Here is a 24,404-nt window from a genome sequence, read left to right on the forward strand (position 1 = left end):
TGTTAGTGAATTATGCTCTGCAGTAGCATCAGTTATAGAAAATGCGGCAAATAACGCTCTTAGAAAAAAGAAACGTATGAAAAATAGTAGAAAAAAGAACAAAAGGATTAAACAACATCCATGGTTTGATAAAACTTGCACAGAAATCAGAAGAAATATTAAACAACTTGGAAAACAATTACAGAAAGACCCCCAAAATCAATTTATATCACAAACTTATCATATTGCAACCAAAAAGTACAAGCAATTGATTAAGCAAAAGAAACAGGAATACAAAGACGCACTGTTGGAAAAAATGCTCAGTATTGAAAAGAAAAACCCAAAAGCTTTTTGGCAGACCCTGAAAAGCCTTAAAGAAACTGAACAAAGTGGGAATTTTATAAGTGCAGAAGCCTGGCTTCAGCATTTCCAACATCTCTGTGGGACGCCCCCCACAGGTGACCATGAAATAGACAAGGAAATCGCACAGCAGGAAGCACTACCTGGAGTGCAAATCCTCGATAACCCCATCACAATAAGTGAAGTGAAAAATGCAATAAAGAAACTTAAGAACGGAAAAGCCCCAGGTGAAGATGTGATCTCCAATGAAATGTTGAAAACAGGTAAAGAGTACCTAATAGGTGTCATCACCAAGCTCTTCAACTTAGTTTTGGAAAGTTCTGAAATTCCAGAAACATGGAACTTGGGAATAATAATCCCAATATACAAGTCCGGGGAATGCAACAACCCCTCTAACTACAGAGGAATATGTATAACCAGTTGTATGGGGAAACTATTTAATGCCTTATTAGCTACAAGATTAAGCAAGCATATCGAAACTGAAGACAAATTGAGCCAAGAACAAGCTGGCTTTCGACCGGGGTACAGAACCACAGATCACATTTACACTCTCAAGTCACTAATAAACAGAAGCATAAGCAAGAACAAAAATGTGTATGCATGTTTTATTGATTTCAAAAAGGCCTTCGACACAGTGTGGCATAAAGGGCTCTTCCTCAAACTACTTAAGCTGGGCATTGGGGGGAAATTCTATAAACTAATTAAGTGCATGTATAATAACACCAGACTAGGTGTATCTATAGGTGAACAGTATACAACCCCATTCAAGTCAAGAATAGGCATCCGACAAGGGGACAATTTGAGTCCAATACTCTTTAACATATTTATCGATGACCTAAAACATGATCTCAGCGAATGGTATAACCCAGGAAATGTTGCTGGACTGAGTCATATCCTCTATGCTGATGATCTTATCCTCCTATCAACATCAAAAGACGGTCTACAGCACTTGCTGCATAAACTCGAAAGGTACTGCTTAAAATGGAAATTACATGTAAATGAAAACAAATCAAAAGTTGTTGTCTTCAACAAATCTGGTAAAGTGGATAAAAATACAAAGTTCTTTATAAATGCCAACCCGATCGAGACTGTGAAAGAATACACTTACCTTGGTATCACCTTTGCTAACACTGGGTCAATGAAAAAAGCAATAGTAAATCTAAAATTAAAAGCAATGAAAGCAATGTTCTCATTAAAAGGTGCACTTTCGTCACAAAACTTATCCTCACCTCTCCTATATTTAAAACTGTTTGACAAAGTGGTAAGGCCAATACTCCTCTATGGCTGTGAAGTTTGGGCCCAAGAAATATTCAAAGAAAAGAAAATGACCCTGAACAAAATTAACCAAATGCCTTTTGAGCAAGCACATTTGAGAATGTGCAAATGGGCACTGGGTTTGAGTAAACACGCCAGCAACAATGCCAGTCGCGCAGAGCTCGGTCGTTATCCTTTATATTCTAACATTGTTAAACAGGTACAACGATACTGCCAAAGATTTGGAAATCTACCAAATAACAGAATAGTTAAACTCACCCATGATGCAGAACTGACAATAGGGGAAAAAGGTTGGTCAGGAGCGATTAATACTATGTTAACAACTTGGAATCTTCACAGTGAAAATGTCCCAGGGGTTCAGCAAATCCAAACACATTGCAATATTGAGGAAAAAATCAATGCTAAAATTGAAAAAATGTTCTGGGAAGAGTTAACTGATTCTCAAAGCACCAAGTTAAAAACTTATAGTCTGATAAAAAAGTCCTACAAAATTGAAAAGTACCTGCTAACTAATGCCCCTCAGTCATTAAAAAGGGAAGTGGCTAAAATTAGAGTCAGTGATCATATTCTGGAAATGGAAAGAGGACGCTACACCAGACCTAAAACACCACGCGAGGAACGATTCTGTCCCCACTGTCCTGCAATCGAGGACGAAGTGCACTTCCTCCTAGAATGTAGACACCATGTAAAAGAGAGGGAGGGCATGTTAAAACAATTCCCTAAATGTGACATGCATCACCTAGCAAGCAGTGACGAGAAGGTTAAAATCATACTAAGCCCAGAAAATGAGAAAGAATTGTACGCTGTTGGTAAATACATTCAGAGGGCAATTTCCAAAAGAAATGAGCATCTGCCACACTGAAGTAGCCTCATCCTGCTATATATTATATGAACCATAAGTATGGCACATTAGATACGTACAGCTATACGCCAATCAAAGAAAATGTGTGTTCCCTCAGTGTATTGAACTATTTACAATTGTAATAAGTATTTTAAACAACGTATACACTGTAATTAATAATCTTAAACACTGTATTAGTAGTAATCCGTAGTGATGTATAACTATTTATTTATTTATATATTTGTAGTATAGAGGGCTAACAAATGTAACTGTCACATTTAATGCTCGAATAAATTATTATTATTATTATTATATATTAGTGTTCAATTTTTGCACAGTTTCCCATTTGAATTTTTTTACTCCCTATCCAAATAACCTGAGTTTTGTCATAATTTATTTTTAAACCCGAATTTTTTCAAACCATCTTAGATCCTGTAGGGAGGCGTTAAGGGACTGTTCAGAACCATCTAAGATGATGGAAGTGTCATCTGCATATTGCGATATCTTGTATTCATTTTCCCCAATTTGTATTCCTTAAATTTGAGGTTTATTCGTTATGCTTACTGAAAGAATTTCAGAACATAACAAAAATAAATATGGTGATATCGGATCACCTTGTCTCAGGCCACGCTGTGGTTGAAACATTTCGGACAAATGACCTCCTTGATTTACTCTTGAAGTAATATTTTTTATAAAAAAAGTTTTAATGTAATTTATTATGTCTGGACCGAAATTACAAAAGATAATAACTTGATTTAGAAAGTTACAAGATATACTATCGAATCCTTTCTCAAAATCTATTAGAAGTAATATTCCAGGTATATGGTTTTCCTCAGTATATTGCATGAGATCATAGATTAAACGAGTATTTTCCCCTATGTATCTCCGTTTTAAGAAATCAGTCTGTTCTTTACTTATCAGTTTATCCAATATCGTTTTTATTCTACTTGATACGGCACCTGAGGCAATCTTTTAAACGGTATTCAAAAGTGTAATAGGGCGCCAATTTTTTAGAAATTATTTTGGTCTATCCTCCTTCGGGATGCACGTTATAATGGCTTTTAACAGTCATGTAAACCGCTATGTAACTGTAGTTCTCCCTCCCTTTAAGTTTGAACATATCCTTTTATGTAGCATATGCTTGTATCCATATCTTTATAGTATGTTTATGGTAAATTTATAATGACACCAAGGTTTATCTTTGATACAATATTTTATGAATAAATTTACTAGTACATATGTTCATTATATAAAGATTATTTTTTCATTCACAAACGGCTAGGCAGCATAATTACCAATTAGAGAAATGGTAATGCACATATTGTATTGTATAATCATTTATATATCATATTGTACAAGGTCAAGACAATCTATGTACCAGTACAGAAATAAATTGAATTGAATTGAATATAATTCCCTCCCTTTGGGTGACAGAGAGCTGCCCATGTGTAAGACCATAATTTAAAGATCGTATGACAAAGGTCCCTATTTTCGTCCGTCCGAACCTGGACTTTTATTATTTCTCATTTTAAAAAGGAATATCTTGGCTTCAACATTAGTTATTGGGCCTTCTAGGCTTTCCCTCTCATCTGTAGTCAGTTTTGGTACATTAAAATCTTTTCAATTTGTTTGCCAGTCAATATCAGCATACTGTGTATTTTCTGAGTACAATTTTTTGTAAAACTTTTTTGTTTCTTTTAAGATTTCATTCTGTTCAGTAATATATTCATTTTCACCAACCCGTAGTCGGGGAATAATTTCTTCTGTAAATCTTATTTTTCCAAGGCTGAAAAAATATTTTGTAGGGTTTTCTCCCTCAGTTAACCATTTCTCGCGCGATCTAATAATACTACCTTTTAACCGTGCACTTCTCATATCAACTAACTGTTGTTTTTTCCTTTCTAATTCTAGTTGAAGACGGGCATCACAGCTTTCATAATCTTCTGTTAATTGTTCTATTTCTTTCATAGGCCCTTTTCCTACCTCTTGTAACTTTTTTCTTTTTAAAACATGCATACGAAATAGTCGTTCTTCTTAAACGTAAAAACAAAAGTTCTAGAAACATCTGATCATTCACCATAAACTGCAATTCCTGGTCAGGAATGTTGTCCATATTTTCAAGAATATATATAGGAATGCAATATGCCTTTTTAAAATTTCGTATGGATTCATTAATTTTTTTTCGACATAGGTCATGCCATATAGGAGGGAATTATTAAATTTACAAAGTCCTCTTCCTCGCTGAAAACTGTAAAATTTTACTTGAAGTTTAATTGGTGAGTGATTTGATCTATAAGTAAGTAGTGAGCTAACTGAGACCAAATTTGGAACTAAATTATCTGAGGTGAGAAAAAAATCCAGCCTGGCTTGTTTAACTGGATTTCTTTTTCGCCAAGTGAAATTAGACACATTGCCATATAGTTCTCCATATGGGTCTACATAGCCGTTTTCTTTGATCATATTGACGGTTGTACTGCAAATTCGTCTAGCGAGGTCTCCTTCGTCTTCCTCTCTCGGCACTTTTTGACAGGCTGCGAGCGCATTGTTGACCCGTGGCATGAATCACATCTTGCTGAGTAGTACTAGTTCCACATGCCGTGCTCTGATGCATGTTGGGGGGGGGGGGGGGGGGGATAAACTCACGATCGTCAATGAATAATTCATTCACCTCCAAAACAGCCTTCTTTCCATCCCTTTTTGCTGCTCTCAAATGGGGCATCAAAAGCTTTCTCTTTACATTGATCTCCTTCGGAAATCGCTCGTTTATTCCAAAGAACTGGTTAACATATCCTGAAAGGTTAAGAGATTGATGTACCGTACTAGGATTAAGAATGTGTACATTTACCCCGTGGACCATTTGAAGATTACACTGCGATTAATGCGGTGGAAAATACAATAGAGAGAGTGTATAATGATAGGGTCGCTAAACGATTGTTGACGGCATATAGTAACTAGCCTAATCCCCTGGTCGCCTGGGTAGCCACGCCCCCTTAGAGTACTTATGTAAACAAACGGTCTCCCGTAGCGAACTATCCTTTTGTTCAACAGCTTCGCGCGTGCAGCTGATTATGTATGTAGTGACACTATAGCTAACTGCATATAAATTTGTGCTAGCTGTTATTTGATTCATTCTGCTGTGTCGGATTTTGTGGATCAGCCCACTGGTTCGTTGACTTATGTTTTTCTGAAGATTGGTGGTGGAGATTTTGAGTGCTTAATTATTTACCCTCCTTCTAACAAGAGAAAGGGGGAGGGAAATAAAAAGAGAGTGTCAATTGAAACGGGTAATGAGTAATACATTACATTAAATAAAGGGACTCGCGGTGGAAGAAACGATAGACTGTTTTGCATCAAGGTATGCCATTATAATCCGACATGACCCATAACATGATCCATAACATGACTCATTGTTGTATGACTTATATTTGTGCCGACTTATATTTTACTCTCGTTCATTTCGTGAAACGATTTCCTTGAATAAAGTTTTGCCTGTATAAATTAACTTTGTGACATGAAGTAATTAATAAAACGCGCCTGTTGAAAAGGGGGCTTTTCGTAACTAATAAAGGTTCACTATTCAGAAAAATATCGTCGCCGTTCGTCGCCGCTACCTTCAGGAAAGCGTACCCTCCGCGTGGATCACCGGCATTTTTGATTATCTGACAAATTAGGGCAATTTACGTTTTCGCTAATAATTCTGAATTTACTAATATTTTGGACTAAATTCGATGTCAGATTCATAGCAATGACGGAGAGCCGTCAGAGTAACGTACTGTTTAATTTTCTAAACTAATCAAACTAGAACGCGTGGCGATAAAATGTGTCGCTAGATCTTGTAAACACTCAGCGAAATGCACCTAGTGACTATATTCAATGTGCCGTCACTTAATTGCTTTCTCGATTTCATTAATTGACGATAGTAATTGCAGATAACAAATGCTGAAGACAAAACAACGTCGGGTCTTTGTGTGACTTTCTCCCTAAACACTTTTTATGTTGCTGTCAACATAAAGAAACAGGAGTCTAGATAGCGATTATTTAAACCACTGCTGCTGCTTTTGCAGGTAGACTTCCTCGTTTATCATTTAAATGCTCCCCTCCCCCAGCAGACCCAACTTGATGCATGTACGTCTTGGTAGCTATAGTACAGATCTTGGTTCAAGTAATGAAAGGTTTAAGCACAAAACGATAATTTGAGGCTATTTTTCATTCAAGACAAAATTAAGTATCTATGGTGTGTGACAATAGGGACTTTATAAAGCTTAATTTGTCCTTAAATATATATTCCAGTAGCATAGGCGAGCGACGTAATTGTGAACCTCAACTTGAGGTATCCCCGATGAAAGCGGAGTACATGCAAAAATTATTTTTTTTAAATATCGATTACAACATGCTGTACAATGATATTGAGACTAAAGGGTTTAATGGACTTCTTTGCCTTAAAAGCAATTCATTTCAAAATTAAAAGAAACAGTTTTTTCGGGGAGCGTGGGTAGACAGTTTACGTCAGGTGATTCGTTAAAGTCGAGGAGTGTTTCACTATCAAATGTGTAAATCATATATGTCATAAAACACTATAAGAAATTTTTTTGTTACGATCTGCAACATTTGTTCATTTATATAGCAGGGCGAAGTTAAAGCCAGAGGTAAATAGAACCTAATACCGTAATCCTCCTCGTCCATTTATTTAAATCGTATCAAAACGTTTGATACACAATGTTCATTAATGTCATAATTTTGGCGATTTATTAAAACCATATTGGTACATAAAAGCTTAAGATTAGCATAAGTTAAGCAACAACCAGTATGTAGAACAACACCCTTTTTAAATGAGGCAAGACACCCTCTTCACACTGATTATAACCTTGAGAAAGACATTATGCAACTTAAGTCAAAGGAGTTATGCAAAGTTCTTTCAACTCATGTGTGAATACAACACATTCTTTGTCACTTTTACAAGACAATGGAGGCGAGCAAGTAGAGTAATTACAATATACAATAAAAAGGACATTAGTATAGAAAGCTTACTTCGGGTCAGCCCTTTGCTTGTTCGAATGAAAGAGATAGATATCGCGCCGCGACTCCCTTTATTAAACCTTCGTGTGTTTGTGTAAAAGTGTGAAAGACAGGCAACGGTCTTTAGTCGCTGTTGATATTGTTCGCGATTAATATTGAAGTATAACTCCTTCGCCTGCATGTAAACGTGTTACTTTTCCTCATGTTCTCTATATTTCTTTTACGTGGTTGAGACAACGGGATGAGATCGATAAAAGTAAAGGTTAATCTAAACAATTAGATGCGATTTTTGTGAAATGACTTATTAAGTGATGTGCATGTACCTAGCATGTTTAAATTCTTGAATTTCTAATTTGTTAAATCTTTCATACACGGCCTCATATATGTATTACTCTCAGGCCTTCGATATTATTGTGTTACACGGGATTCCTGGAAACCTGAAGCACAGGTCTACGGAGTCTTGTTATCCTTCATGCAGTTTTATGGCTGGGATGAACACTGCGAAGTAGAAACAGGCTTTACTTAGCTTTACTTAATGTACGACAGTTTAAACAAAACCAGTCTGCAAGGCTTGCTTTGATTTGGCGTTAACCTTACACTGGTTTTAAAAGAACAAATATAAATATGTTCGATGGATTAAATGCCGGCTTCGTTATATTTTAACTAAATGCGTTCATTTGCACAGTTACACAGATAATATTTTTAAGTTGTCTGTCGTTAAAGCCTGGGTCACACTGCGCTTGCAACCTTTTGATAACCTCTTTGCAACCTCAGTCGCAAGGAGGTTGCCATAGGTTTTAAAGTGGTCGCATAAGGTTGCTAACAGGTCGCCTGCGATCGGTGACACACGAAGGCCATTTTTTGTGCACCGACAACCAGTGCGACTAAAGATGAAAATTATCGGTATCCTAAAGGTTGCCTATTGGTCTCTTCTTGGTTGTCAGTAGGTTGCTATAACCAGTAGCATACTATTTGCAACTGCACGGTCGATTGACCGTATTTAGTCGACTGGTCGCTTACAAGTTTTTTATCAGTCGCAAGTAGTCGGCAGCAGGACGCCAGAAGGTTGCAGTTGTAACTGTATGGTCGATTGACGGTCTTTAGTATCTTTGTCGCTAACAGGTTTTTTACCGATCGCAGGCGTTCGAAAATATGTCGCAGGAAGGTTGCAAGCGACTGCAATAAAATAGGCGTAGGATGATGGTCTATTTGGGCAAATTCTTTTTCATAATTTGTTATGTAAGCCTTCTAAATATCAAGGTCACAAATTATAATATTTTAGAAAAAGAAAACATAAATTGCATTTGTTGGCAATATTTTATACCAATTTCCAAGGCTTTCATATACCAGGCAGGTATTTCACACTTACGAAACAAAAAAAAATGTGATGATAAAAGCAATTTACGATTTTTTGACGCTACGTTTATTTATTTTATCATTTTGCGAAAATCATAGGTAAAATGCCGAAAACCTCAATTATATATCGCTGTATGTTATTTAAATTTTGCAAAGCCATATTATCAGAGTAAACAATGAAACAAATACACGAATGCAGAGAAAACGGAAAATAAAAGCAATTTAATCAGCAAGATATAACTGCTATTTAATATATCATAATTTCAACATCAAAATTATCCACAAATAATTGAACAAATCGTAAAATGTGTCCAATAGACTTAAATAAAAATAGTTTCAACACAAACAATTTAACATCTTCCCAGTGCTTGGTATCCTCACTACAAGGATGAGAGTGTAAAAAGTACACGATGCGCATGACTTGTCACGATTTAATTACGTTATATTGTAAGTGACAAACGCCTAGCATAAAAAGACAAAGGGAAAACCACACATTCGGTTGCAAATCAGTTGCAAAGCAGTCGGCGACCTGTTAGCAACCGGTTGGATACCACAAGTAGGTTTTTCGGTCGCCAGGAGGTTATCGGTGCTGCACCGAAAACCGGCGCAACCGGATATTAACCCAGCGTTCATTTGGAAACCACTTTGCGAGTTGTTGCAACCGGTCGCCGACCTTTTTGCAACCGGTGACAGTTGCAAGTCGCAAAGAGGTTTTTTGTTCAGTGTGACCGTAACTGCACAGGCCTTGCGACCTCAAAGAGATCAAGTATTTGAACAAGAAAATATTAAAGAGTATTATGAGATTAATAAGGATCAAAACGTTTGCAAGTTTATGTTTTTATTGCAACACTGGTTTCGTTAGGTAAGGGTGTAGTATTTTCAAAAGTTCACAAAACATTGTTAATTCTATTTTTAGGAAGGAAAGGAAAACTTCCTGATTTCCAAGTCGAAGTTCTTTCATCAAATGTTTGTAATCGCCTTATAAGGGGCGTCTTGCAATCCACGGGTTCACCCAGTATTTTCGAGTTTTTTTACTCGTTTTACTTCTTAGGTAAACAGAGTCAATGATTATAGCAGTCCCGTCTTTTTGAAAAGGAGTCGTTTTACTACAACATTTTTGTCTTTTGAGAGGTGAATTTATGGGAAAGCAGCTACTGTCACAAGTTGGCAACATATACATGTATGTTCCGAGCGACCTTGCTGCTACCAGTTGGCAAGCGATTGCTACAATCCTGCAACCGGTTTTCGGACACCGAGTGGTTGCAGACAGGTTGTGTATCGCTCGGCAAACAGTGTGCGACTGGTAACCTATAACTTGAAGATGGTCTATAAGAGGTTGCAGATACCATACTGCAACCTTGTTGCAACCGGTTTGCGACTGCTTGCCGATCAAAATTGGCCACAGCTTCTTAATTAGCTTGCAAAGTGATCGCAAGCGACCGCCAGATTTTGTGGTTGCAAAAAGGTTGCAAAAAGGTCGCAATCGCAGTGTGACCCGGCCTTTAGCACGCATTATAGGCGAGAAGCTAAATAGTGACGGTGATCAATCCAAGCTGAATCTTGGCAAGTATTGTTTACAAAATAGATCATGTTGAATAAACTTAATTACGCTTTAATAAATAATCAACACATGGTTCGGTTATTGTCACTTGAAAGCTTTCGATCAAAGACGTTCAATGAAATCACAAATCATTTGACGATTAAAAAATGGACAGGTTCAAGGGGCAGCTTTTGTTTCAGCTAAAGGGACTTCAGGTTCAGGTAGAGGGTTCAGTTACGTGTTTCAGCGGATGATAGCATCACGGGTCTAAGCGAGTTGAATAGAAGCTTTTTATCCAAACATCTTATTCCTGACTACTGAGTTAGGACAAAGGTCTAGTAACATGCACTGTGCAATTACTATTAATGGACCAGATGCATACTTGATTGTTTTTCCTCTGGTGTCGCACGTTTGCATCCTTTCTTGAGTGATCTAAAACAAGTCGCTAGTGTACCATGTTTCTCACTGTAGCAAAATATGTTCGACATGGCGTTTCTGAGCGGCAGCCGGAGACACAGTAATTGTATAGGCATGATTTAAGCTTGTTCGAGAGATAATAACAGTCGGGTTTAACAATAGATAGCGAGCTTTAGTAAGACCCCCTCCTCTTTAACTGATGATTTACACTTTTAATTGACCGTACTTTCGTACATTGTATGATCATACAGCCAGACTTCCCCCTGTTGCACGTTGCAGTTGGATTGTCATTGCGCCTATGTCAATGCACCTCATTTAATTTCAATATTATAATATAAGCATAATATAAGTAATATGATATTTCCTTATTCCTCTTTCATTATCATTCATGTTTTATAAATACTTGAACGCTTGAATGCAGATATTTCAAATTAAAATGTAAGTACATAAATAAATTATACATTTATAAATTAATGCAATAGGAAATTTTTGAGACAGATTGATGCTGACGCTCATGCATTTCGACCCAACAATAATTAGTTCAATTTTTGACTGCGGAAATTTCATATAGGATGAAATAACTGATAACAAAATTAACTAGCAGTTTGTTAGCAACACTAAAAACCAGTTGCGCGTGCCAAACTAGTGAACAAAAGGACAGTTCGCTTCGCGTGGCACGCCTTAGCATGGCATGGGTTTAGCCTCTTCAAGCTATAATCCTATCGCCGCAACAAACAATAGGGACCTTCTGGTTGATGTATCCTGCTGTTAATTACACCTAGTTACAGCGGATTGTCGCGCTCGCGCTGGACCACAGAAACTGGCGACATGGGGTTCACTCGTATTAAGTATTGTGTTATTCCACCTAAGCTAATGTGTTTGTGCGTTCAAATTTTGAAGGGATTTATACGGCCCTCCGTTGTTTGTCCGCCCCCTTCTATTCACAAGATAGGGATTAAAACATTTCGAACGTTGTTACACCGGTGTACATCGGAAACAAAATTATTCCGACCACTGTACAAAAGTACAATAATAAAGTTGCATATATTGTCAACCATCATACACGTTTTTCCTGTACAAACAATCAATGCCCGTCAACATTAGACTCATAAAATATAATATTATAGGGATAATATTAAATTACCAAGCAGAAGGTGAAATTAGTTTATTTACAGACGCATACCAAATGTGCAGTCGACTGGTATATCCCTCACAGTGTAGTCACCCTTTTTAAACTTGGGAAAGACTACAGCACTCCGCTTGTCTCCACCCTTAATTGTTATAGGCCTGTTCTTTGTGTCCATTGTCATTATAATGCATGGCTGCTTAAAGCAACCTGAATTCAAATAAGCTTTAATAATTTACTGTGTGATTAATGTGCTATATTGCAAAAAGCAACATCAAATATTTGAATATTTGTAAGGATTAACGAGTAATAAAATGAGCAACACGAGCGAATAAGAGGATTAACATTTGAAATATATCAAATGTTCGAACTATAGATTTATTCAGAGGAAATGAAGACAAAATTGATATGCAACATGTCTGTACCCTGTACATTCCATTTGATCTTCTCCAGATCCTATGCCTTGACCATCAGTCAGAGCTTCTGCAGTTTCTCTTCTCTGAACTTGAGGAATGGGTTCCTCCATTTCATACTCTTGCAACATCTAAAATTTATCAAAATATGTTTTAAGTAAAGTGATACCCTGTTAAAATATTTAAAAATGAGGGACAATATCATTATTCCCATATTACACCCAGCGGGCAAATTATGTTGTTTTAACGTTGAAACAACGTTGAACCATAACGTTGATAATACGTTGGATAAACATTGGATTTGAAAGTTGGATCAACGTCAGATAGCAACATTGTATCAACCCCAGTCGTTAGACAACATTCTTGCATGAAAAGACATTAAAATGACCTGAATTTTTTTTTTTTTTTTTTTTTTTTTTTTTTTGATACAAAACGCAGGTACACAATTATAACGTACACTGTAAAAACGTCCAAGTGCCTGCTTTGTCTGATTTTTTCAACGCATTTAGCTCCTAAGCATGGTACACCCTTTTAGCCTGGATGTGTTTAGCAGTAGGACGTGTTAGATGGCTCAATACAGACTTGACATTTAATATGGAATATTTCAGTTTCGAAGGTATGCCTAGGTAAAAATGCGTTCTTTTTAAAAAAAAACTCTGATATCATATAAGATATGTGAATGGAGAAGTGTGCAGTCAGGTGCGTCGCTACCAATTAACTGAATTCCAACTTTGTTGCGCTGCTGCATTATGTAATATGCAGTGATTTAATTGGATACTGCTCCTTTGGGCAGGTCAAAGCTTGGCTTTGGCAAAGCATGGTTCTGCCAAAAAAGTATCAAAATGTCAGTAACTACTGCATAGAAGATTTTGAAATTTTGTATGCAAATGGTCGGTTTTGCACTGTGTAAAATGAGCTATGCAGTGCTTTACAAATGTCTTAATCTGTGGTAGAATGGTGCGAAAAAGACAGACACTGCCAAACAGATAATTGCGCCAAACGAAACGATCCGCACAGTTTTATAGAGAAATGCCCAGACTGATGTACCTACACAGGCCACATCCAATGTACTGAAATCTTACCACCAGGGTACAGAACCCACTTTCTTTCGGGGTATGCTGTTGCAACTAAACGAAAACCACCCAGTCCTGAGGGGTAAATTGCCACCAAAACGCATTTCTCAAGGCCCTTAACGAACACCAAACCGGTTTTAGAAGGTTAGAATACCAGACGACCTCCGAGGAACCCACTGTAAACAGCAAAACATCGTTGTATGTTTCTCTCATGAATTGGGGACGTTTCTTGGTTGAACACTGAAACGTCGTGGCTTTCTTTATTGAGGTCAGATTTCACCTGTACCGCTCAACTAGTCAAAACAGAGTTTACAGACATCCAGAAGAGACCAACGACGAAGCGTGTGCAGCGTCTAAAGTGACTAAGGTCATTAACAGCGTCAGTATTTGGAGTAGATACCATCGTAGTCATCGACGAAAATTGAACCAGATCAAATACAGGAATAATCTGGGAACCACTTGACTATCATTTGATAGGGGGCACGTGATGAACAATTTTAGGTTGCACGATGAGATTGCCGGTTCACAAAGAGCACTTTTAATAGCAGATTACTTACAGAACCAAGGGAATGAGCAGCTACCTTGGTCATCAAAATCGCCATATTTGAACCACATAGACAATGTGTGGGTAGGCCATTACTCTCCAAATCAATGGCCCTGTCCTACAACAAAACTGGACCAAATTGGACAGATTTTGACCGATGCCTGGAATGTTATGCCAGATTGAACTCTAAAAACCTATCCCAAAGAATGCCTTGCCACTTGAGAGCTCTGGTAGCAGCCAGAAGAGGTCAGGCGTAATAGCAACCGTTACTGTGACTAGACACTGACATGAGCGTCCTTTGTGGAGCATGTTACTCTTTTACAGACAATAATTTGGAAAATATGGAGATCCAAAATATCATTTTAATGGTAGTCGTATGATATAGAATAGGCAATGTGTTTTTGTTTGCTTCTCTGGCGAATTCAATTAATGAACTCATGTCACAATAACATCAAAGAGATAATTAAAAGATATTAAAACACAATTTTAATCCTAATTTTTATTTATCAGTCAGCAAAATAGGAAAAAACTTATGAAAAATGATTTGGAAAAAAATATTCCATATTAAATGTCAAGTCTGTATATGTAGGGTATATATGTATATATATACATATAACAATATATATATATATATATATATATATATATATATATATATATATATATATATATATATATATATATAACAAAGTCAGTCACCTCAACCTGTCTATCTATAACAGGGTACCGAGAACTGTCAAGTTTATTAACTTCACCCCATCACATTTACAGCGACTTATTCATCCTAGTGTTAGCTGACCTTGCAAAGAAGTTTATCGGAATGTATTTCTGAATAACAAGTTAAGAAAATTCATTAGTTCACTAAAGATACAAAACAACTGTCACTTTTACTTTAAAACACTTTTTTATTATTTTGATAAAGTTAGTTACAGTATTGATAAACAAAGTATCACGTTTTCAATAATTAATATTTTAAATTACAATCAATGCCTGCAAGGTTGTGCTAATGACCAATATACAACGTTGAGTCAACGTCACATTATGACGGTGTTTTGACGTGGCTGGATCAACGTTGGTTTTACGTTGAATTTAGGTAGATCAACGGCAATTCAACGTATCAACCTGTTTTCAACGTTGATCCATGTACACCGTATCATGATGCTACGCTATATCCCTTATATCTTAATAATCCATACTGATTAAACTGGTATTACTTACCCTTGTCAACTCCCTTTTTTCTGTATGCAGACCTAAACCGTTTATTTCCATCGGCTCTAGCGGCTGCACTTGCAGTTTCACTCGACTCGGCTTCGAAACTTGATTCACTCGTTTGAAAACGGGTATCGTTGGTACAGCGTCGGGTAATAAACGCTTTCGAACTATTCCATCTTCTTTCCCCATATTCCTCAGCAATTGGCACTTTAAAGAGTAGCACGTAACATCAAAATGTTTTTCACAAAGTTCCGAATGCTGGGAGGGCTCCACGAAATCGTCCCTTGTTTTCGCAAAGGCAATCTACTGCCTCCTAATTGCAGGCGATTTTGGTTACTACCGGAACAAATGAATTGAAACAGCGTTTGCAGAAGTGCCCTTGTCCCTTTCGAACTCTGCTAATTTTCGTTAAAAAATACCAGAAAACTGATGTGCACACATCTACTCACGCTCTAAAGAATTCTGGTTAGAAACAAGGGTCACGAGACCACCAGTACTGTTTCACTTCCGCTTAGACTCGTATTCGAGGTTTTGGGGTTAGTCTTTTAAAAATAAAGCGATACTTTGTCTGAATCAAACCAGTTTTAATTTTTCAATCTCAGATATGTAAATTTGTTTATTAAGTGTCTAATGATCACAAAAAACTCACCGGGACCCTTACACGTTAATATAATATAATATAATATAATATAATATAATATAATATAATATAATATAATATAATATAATATAATTATGTCCACAAAAAAAGCAATTTTTCCACATTTGCTAGCGTCACATTCAAAATGAACGTCAAAATCGCCCACTAAAAAAACAATGTGTGACCAAAATATAAGTCCTAATAAAAGATATTTTTGATCGTCATCTGCAACTCTTTGTAGTTAAAGTGAGATTGGTGGGTGGCTCTCGTGCCGGTGAGGGCAGAGTTGAGGTCTTCCATAATGGTGAATGGGGCACTGTCTGTGATGACGGATGGGATGACAACGATGCCCGTGTGGTCTGCAGAATGCTTGGTTACAAGTAAGTACATCGTTTATTTTATGTTTCCTTTGCTACTGATTTTAATCACTATAAAGGATGTTACACATTTCTAAAAAATCTCCTTATGTCAACCATATTAATGTGGCCTAAAATTCCAGCCCCAAGTATTCTATGTCCTTTTACGGCACTTATTTCGGTCGAGGTACTGGTCCCATTCTAATGGATAACGTGGCCTGCTTTGGGAACGAAGCTTCTATCCAGGATTGCGGCCACAGAGGTTGGAGGTCACACAACTGTAGGCACTTTGAACATGCTGGTGTCAGATGTGTCCCGATAAGGCCTGGTGGGTGAAAAAACTGTTTTCTTCAATCACGCATTTTAGTAATAACCGCAATGGTATTTAGATTATCTTAGCCATGGACCTGAGGGGAGATTACAATGGTGTTTAAATGATTTTCGCACTGGGCTCGGTTTTTATTTCCCGTTTTGTGTTAAACAGTGCCTTAGCATAAGGTTAATGCTTATATAAAACTTTACTGATCGTCATTCGGAATTCCTTACAGTTGAAGTGAGATTGGTGGGTGGTGTTCATGCCGGTGAGGGCAGAGTTGAGGTGCTCCATAATGGTGAATGGGGCACTGTCTGTGATGACGACTGGGATAACAACGATGCCCATGTGGTCTGCAGAATGCTTGGTTACAAGTAAGCACATCGTCTATTTTGTGTTTCTTTTGCTACTCATTTTAATCGTAAAAAAGTTATTCATTTTTTAAATCTGGGCATGTCAACTAATTTGGTGTGGCTTACAAATTCCAGCCCAAATGGCTCCGTATCTTTTTCCGCCCCTTATTTCGGTCGAGGTACTGGTTCCATTCTTATGGATAACTTCGCCTGCTCTGGGAATGAGGCCTCCATCAAAGATTGTAATCACAAAGGTTGGAGGGCACACGACTGCGGCCACTCTGAGGATGCTGGTGTCAGATGTTGCACTGCAACAACACCTGGTAGGTGAACAGACTGTTTTCTTAAATCACGTATTTTAGTCATGCTACATAATGCTAGTTAAATTATTTTGTCCTGGATCCGAGTCTTATGCACTTGTTAAGACCTTGAATATAAACGAACACGTTAAGAACAATATAATATAATATAATATAATATAATATAATATAATATAATATAATATAATATAATATAATATAATTATGTCGACATAAAAAACAATTTCCCCACAGTTTGCTAGCGTCATACTCAAAATAAACGTCAGATTTGCCCAGTTTTGTAAGAAACAATTTGTGACCAAATAATAAGTTCTAATAAAAGACTTTCTTGATCGTCATCTGCAATTCTTTGTAGTTAAAGTGAGATTGGTGGGTAGCGTTCGTGCCAGCGAGGGTATAGTTGAAGTGTTTCTAAATTTTCAATGGGGCACTGTCTGTGATGACAGCTGGGATGACAACGATGCTCGTGTGGTCTGCAGAATGCTTGGTTACAAGTAAGCACATCTTTTATTTTGTTTTATTTGCTACTACTGATTTTAATCACTTTTAAGAATGTTACCAATTAAAAAAAATTAAAAAAAAAAGCATCTGCTAATGTCAACCAAATTAATGTGGCTTACAAATTCCAGCCCCAAGTATTCTGTATCCTTTAACGGCACTTATTTCGGTCGAGGATTTGGTCCCATTCTAATGGATAACGTGGCCTGCTCTGGTAGCGAAGCTTCTATCCAAGATTGCGGACACAACGGTTGGAGGTCACACGACTGTGATCACTTTAAGGATGCTGGTGTCAGATGTGTCGAAGCAGGGCCTGGTGGGTGAACAAAGTGTTTCCTTAATTTACATATTTTAGTAATGCTACAAAATGTCATTTTTATTATTTTGCCATGGACCTGAGGGAGCATCATAATGGTGTTTAAATGATTTTCGCATTGGGCGAATTTTCGCAATGAATGGTCCTTATATAAAACGCTGATGATCGTCGTTGATGATCAGCGTGTGCGCTGGCGGTACATATGGTTTTAGTCCCGCCTGTCACCGTTACTTCTCCTTAACTAGAAAAGTGCCATCTCTTGTATGTAGGTCACATATAACCTCAACTCGACCCTTGTGAATTTTGATGTTTGTCGATACTTGGGTCTACGTGTGGCGCTCGTCGCAATGCACCTTTGGCAAAATTGGCAAAATTCCTTTAAGCTTTTAGAAATTAAAATATCTACCAACCCCTAAGGAATTATTGGGAAAAAATCTTTAGATGGCTGACCGAAAGTCATATGTGGAGATTTCAAATATGCCCTTGGATTTGAACTTTGACCTTTATTACAAGGTGAAACGTTCAAACATTTTCTAATAAAACGGACTTTTCTTTGCAGTTGTGAGATTGGTGGGTGGCTTTCGTGACGCTGAGGGAAGAGTTGAGGTCTTCCATAACGGTGAATGGGGCACTGTCTGTGATGACGATTGGGATGACAACGATGCTCGTGTGGTCTGCAGAATGCTTGGTTACAAGTAAGTACTTTTTTATTTTATGTTTCATTTGCTACTCATTTTAATCGTAAAAAGTTGTAATTAAAATTTGTAAAGAAAAAATCTGATCATGTCAACTAATTTAATATGGCTTACACATTCAAGTCCCACTGACTCCGTTTCCTTTTCGCGCGCTGAGTTTGGTCGAGGTACTGGTTCCATTCTTATGGATAACGTCGACTGTTCTGGGAAAGAGACCTCTATCAAAGATTGTGGACACAGGGGTTGGAGGACACACAACTGTCATCACTTTGAGGATGCTGGAGTTAGATGTTTTGCAGCGACACCTTGTGGGTGAACAAATGTTTTCTACAATTACGTACTTTACTTGTGCTGCATGCCTCTGTAATGCTATTTAGATTACTTTTCCATGGACTCTAGTTGTATGCACTTGTTAACACTTTGAATACATGCGAAAACGTTAAGAACAATATAATATAATATAATATAATATAATATAATATAATATAATATAATATAATTAAGTCGACATAAAAAGGAATGTTTCCACAGTTTGCTATCGCCATACTCAAAATGAACATCAAAATCGACCACTTTTGTGAGAAACATTGTGTGAACAAATAAATAATTCTAAGGAAAAACATTGCTGATCGTTTTTAGTTGAAGTGAGATTGGTAAATGGCTCTCGTGTCGGTGAGGGAAGAGTTGAGGTGTTCTACAACGGCGGATGGGGCACTGTCTGTGATGACGGCTGGGATGACAAAGATGCACGTGTGGTGTGCAGAATGCTTGGTTACAAGTAAGCATATCGTTTACTTTATGTTTCATTTGCTACTCATTTTAATCACAAAGAATGTTACCCATTTCTCAAAAAATCTGATCACGTCAACTTATTGTACCACCAGCGTGTGCGCTGGCGGCACACATGGCTTTAGTCCCGCCTGTCACCGTTACTCCTCCTTAACTAGAAGAGTGCCATCTCTTGTATGTAGGTCACATATAACCTCAACTCGATCCATGTGGATTTCGATGTTTGTCCGTACTTGGGTCTAAGTGTGGCGCTCGTCGCAATGCACCTTTGGCAAAATTGGCAAAATTAAATGCTTTTAAGCTTTTTGATATTAAAATATCTACCAACCCGAAAGAAAAAGTATGCCCTTGGATTTGAACTTTGACCTTTATTACAAGGTGAAATGTTCAAACATTTTTTTTCTGAAAAACGGACTTTTTTTCCAAAAAAACAAAATGATATATATATGATATATTTTTTTTTTCTCTTGCCCAAAATGGTTGGTACACGGAAATTTTGGAATGCATTTCGCTCTGTTTATTTCATTATTATTGTTATTACCAAAAGTATACCCTTTATATTGCTAAATATGTGAAGCTGGAGGATTAGCAAAGTAAAAGAGAAATAAAAAAAACGCAAATCTAAGAAAAGCGTTTATTTATTAAGGGTTTTTCCTCATGTCCCCTGAAATGATTTTTTTTTATATATACGATAGAGACAAGTGAAAAATTAAACATAAATTTGTATTGTGATTGACAATTAATTTGAAATTTGGGGACATTGTCATGAAAACCCTTCAGACCTCATTATTAATCTTAGTAGCGGGAATGGCGTGGCATACTGTGAACTAGAGTTACAGCACTTTGGAGAAAATTCTGGTCCATTCAACTTGAAGGGAATCTCGACGTCGATCCAAATTTGTAGCGGAAGGGATTTTTCCTTTGAATGGAACAACCAAGTTCGTCCCACTTGTGCCCAATTGGGTATGTTTCTGGGTTGTTTGCTGGCTGTGGCATCAGCTGAGTGTTATTTTGGCGGATATAGTCGTTAATTTATCGGGTTGTATGGGGAGTTGCGTTGTCATGTTGCAATCTAAAAATGTCTCTGTATATCCCTCTTGTGAATGGCCCAAGGTTCTGTTGGAGAATGTCCCTGTATCTGGCAGCGTTAAGGTTTTCATCCAGAGAAAGCAATGGGCAAATGCCGTTGCTGCAAATGGCATCACTACCATGCAGTGAACCACCTCCTCCAGCTATTGTTTCTTGGATATTTTCAGTCAACATCCACTCTCCAACGAGTCTGCGCACTCTCATTCTTCCATCTGTTCGATACAGTAGAAAACGGAACTCATCAGCAAACATCATGCGATTCCAATGTTGGACCGTAAGGTTACGGTTTTGCCGCGCCCACTGCAGCCTGTTTGCTCGATGTGCAGGTGCCAAGCGTGACTTCTTCGACATTCTTCTTGAAGGATAGGGGTGTTCCAACAGCCTGCGGTTTACTGTCTGGCGTCTCGATCGAGCCAAACGTTTGGCCTGTAGCTCCAAGGCAATGGCTTTGGCAATTTTGGTCTGCTCTCTTCTTGCCAGGTTGATGATGACACGATCACTTCTGGCATTTCCACTTCGGGGTCTACACGTAAATTTAAAAGGTGTCACATTTTCTGTCACAGCCTAATCCTCAAGATTCTATTCACAGTTTTCCTGTCCACACCCAAACGTCTGGCTATCTCGATTTGTTTCTCGCCCATATTTGCATATGCAACCATCTGGTGTCGTATTACCATACCAGTAGGTCACAGCATGGTCTCAGTAGTCGATAGACACAGCTACTAATATGCAAATCTTCGCGAAAAAAGACAGAACATGACAAACACATCCCACCCCACCAGCGCTGTGACTGACTGAAAAGAGTTCATAGTACACATGCATATAACTTAATGTCGTGCCAATTGCTGCAATGACTCCTTTTTCATACCAAGTGTTATGTTTTAGAAATAAGAGTAAAATATCCCAAAAAGTGAAGTTATTTTCGACTTGTACCAACCATTTTGGGCGAGAATATATATCTCACTATCTCGTCTAGCTACAATTACCTAGGAATTCTTTTCACTAGATCTGGCAAATTCACTGCAGCTCAAACAAGATTAAAAGAAAAAGCACAAAAAGCATTTTTTGCACTAAAAAGTTACTTTCCTCTAACCAGCCTTATTAAATCATCCCTCAAGGAAAAACTTTTCGATACAATCATAATGCCAATTGCAACGTACGGATCAGAGGTCTGGGGATATACCCCCCTTACAGACAGAACTCCATCGGAAAAGCTAAATCTCAGTTTTTGTAAACAAATTTTAGGTGTTCACCCAAAAACTTCAAACCACACAGTAAGAGGAGAGACTAGAAGGATTCCTGTTTACATAAAAATTAACATACAATTAATAAAATTTTGGCTCAAAATATTACGCACAGACGAAAACAACCTACTCAAACAAGCATACCTAGATGAATTACATTATTACAATTTACTCACAACAGAAAGCCTGCCAAATTTGAATAATGATAACCTGTCATGGAGTGAAGGTATTATGAAACTCTTGTTTGAAGACGGATTTGGAGATGTATGGCTAAAGCAGAATCCTGACATAAATTTCCTAAGTATGTTCAGAGAACGAATCATTAGTGGGTACGTACAAAACTGGCACAGTGAGCTTGAGCACAATTCCAAATCCAGAGTATATTGCCAATTCAAAAATACATTCAAAAAAGAAAAATATCTAAACCTTCTTCACGATACTGATAAAAGAAAAAACCTAAGCCGTTTTCGCACCAGTGGGCATAAACTTCACATTGAAACAGGCAGATACAACAACACTCCTCGGACCGACAGAATATGCCATTACTGTTCTAAAGACAAAATTGAAGACGAAAAACACTTTCTCACAGCATGCCCCCTATACAACGACCTGCGCACAATATTATATAAGGTATTTACAAAACACGATACACATTTTGGCCTAAAAACAACTGATGAACAATTTACTATAATTATGAAATGTCAAGAAAAAGAAACCATTATTGCACTAGCTCAGTTTCTCTCCTCTGCTTTTGCTAGGAGGGATCTACAAGACAGTGCTGCACTCATCGGCAATTGAGTAATAGTAGTAATAGTAATTTTTTTTTTAAATAGTAAATCAGTAAATATTCTTACTCATTGTGATTGTTTAATAACATATTCACAAAAATTGTATTCATATTGTCATTTTCATCCACACAGGTGGATGCATATGTTACAGTGAAATAAACTAAACATATATATATATATATATATATATATATACCGATTTTCATATTTTACACAGACCAAATTTACAATATTATTGGCAGGTGTTACCATCAGGTACATCTTTCATCTATGTGAGTTTGGGGACAATCGGTCCATTTTCACGGGAGAAGAGGAATGTAATATCAAGCCCAATACTGGTGGTGTTCCTATTTTTGTTTTCTATACGTTTACGTACATGGACGTTGTATCAAATAGTACATTTTGATGGTGAAAGTAAATTGTAAAATACGGTAATATGTATAAAATTTTGTAAGTCTGGAAAAGAGCATAATGTTTAAACGAGGCAGACAACTTCTGGTAAAAAAAAATGACACTATTTCATGAAAGATCATCTGGAACTTCTGAGCACGACCCATTTCAAGAATATCAACCAAAATGGCATTTTTTTATTTTAATTAATTTCTTCTGTACAAAAGTAATGGCAAATTACTGAAACTCTAAAATTGCAAAATTTTAGTCCCTTATTCAACCTCAATAGGATGTTATATATTGGCCTACTTTTCACCATGAACTGAACTTTATAACATTTTAATCTCTTATATCTGCAAAACTGGCATGGACATGCCCATAACTACTTGAAGTTGAAAAGAAAGCTACTTGAAGTTGAAAAGAAAGTTATATACTGACAATATTTGGCCTCAAATTGACCTTTGATCTACTTTTCACAATGATGTGAACTTTGCAAGGATCCCTTCCCTCATGTTTCCAAAACTGACAGAGATACGCCCATAGTTACCATTGAACATGAATATGAAGTTGTAAGAATCGGATAACCGATTTCTTGTTTATTTTGATTAATGTAAACTTAAGCGGCCCATTTGCGTGATCTTTTACGTGAGGAGGCAGGATTGCGAAGAAAATTGATTGACACTTCAGCAGCGTGGCTGTTTTGCAGTTTTCATTCAGTAGGAATAGACATTTTTGCGACACTCCTTTGTGCTTTTATGACACTTCAGACACCACATAGTATAATATCGTCAAGTTACATGTAGATGTTCAGTGATTTTGTTAGAGGAAATTCAGCTTTTCAGGATAAAAAGGAATAATTGACATCCACGAAAGCCAGCAATGTGAGTTTTATGATTGCTCTGTTGTATAAGTTAGTTTAACATTCTTAATGCAGTTTAAAATTGTTTGTAACACTCTGTTTTATTTAAGAAGACATATGTATGTTCTTTTTTGGTTTGTTTTCGTTTTAGTCAGAACCATTGGACTACAAGTACTGATGCGTATCTGATGCTGGTTACTGAAATAAACATACAGAATACTTAACCAAGACTTTATTGTTCTCACTTAAGATCCGTGGGATCTTACAGTTCTGAATTGGCTTTCCAACCATGTCACTTCAAGAGGAAATAGAAAGAAAGCGTCATTTAATTGAAGAATTAGAGAGAGACATTGATCAATCTATCCACTCTCTTTTAAGAGACATAAAGAGAGAACATTCACTTCTTACCAGTACACCGCACAATGTAGCTACTAGTACATCAATCAGTGAAGCTTCTATAAGCCCCATACCTCATCCAGGGACACCATACACATGTAGATCAGAGGGTATTTCCACAATGAATGCAGTGTCTGTGACATCTCCTGTCACAATGCCATCACTTAGTGCATTAAGTTCGAACATTCCAGCTTTCAGCCAGACGA

The 24,404-nt window shown here is 37.2% G+C and overlaps 1 protein-coding gene across 1 annotated transcript in view; it reads left to right on the plus strand.

Moving 5' to 3' along the window:
* Positions 1-295: 295 nt before the first annotated feature.
* Positions 296-24,404, plus strand: part of LOC106176926 (scavenger receptor cysteine-rich domain-containing protein DMBT1-like) — a 35,519-nt gene continuing 11,410 nt past the window's right edge. Inside the window, exons 1-10 of the mRNA XM_087011510.1 lie at positions 296-602; positions 16,034-16,172; positions 16,292-16,410; positions 16,697-16,835; positions 16,950-17,137; positions 17,490-17,628; positions 17,764-17,948; positions 18,508-18,643; positions 18,767-18,885; positions 19,283-19,421. Of these exons, the coding sequence (XP_086867636.1) occupies positions 296-602; positions 16,034-16,172; positions 16,292-16,410; positions 16,697-16,835; positions 16,950-17,137; positions 17,490-17,628; positions 17,764-17,948; positions 18,508-18,643; positions 18,767-18,885; positions 19,283-19,421 (1,610 nt within the window). The remainder of the gene's footprint in view (positions 603-16,033; positions 16,173-16,291; positions 16,411-16,696; positions 16,836-16,949; positions 17,138-17,489; positions 17,629-17,763; positions 17,949-18,507; positions 18,644-18,766; positions 18,886-19,282; positions 19,422-24,404) is intronic.

Source organism: Lingula anatina, chromosome 4 (genome assembly GCF_051362555.1).
Source record: "Lingula anatina isolate TDL-2025a chromosome 4, LinAna3.0, whole genome shotgun sequence".
Taxonomy (NCBI): domain Eukaryota; kingdom Metazoa; phylum Brachiopoda; class Lingulata; order Lingulida; family Lingulidae; genus Lingula; species Lingula anatina.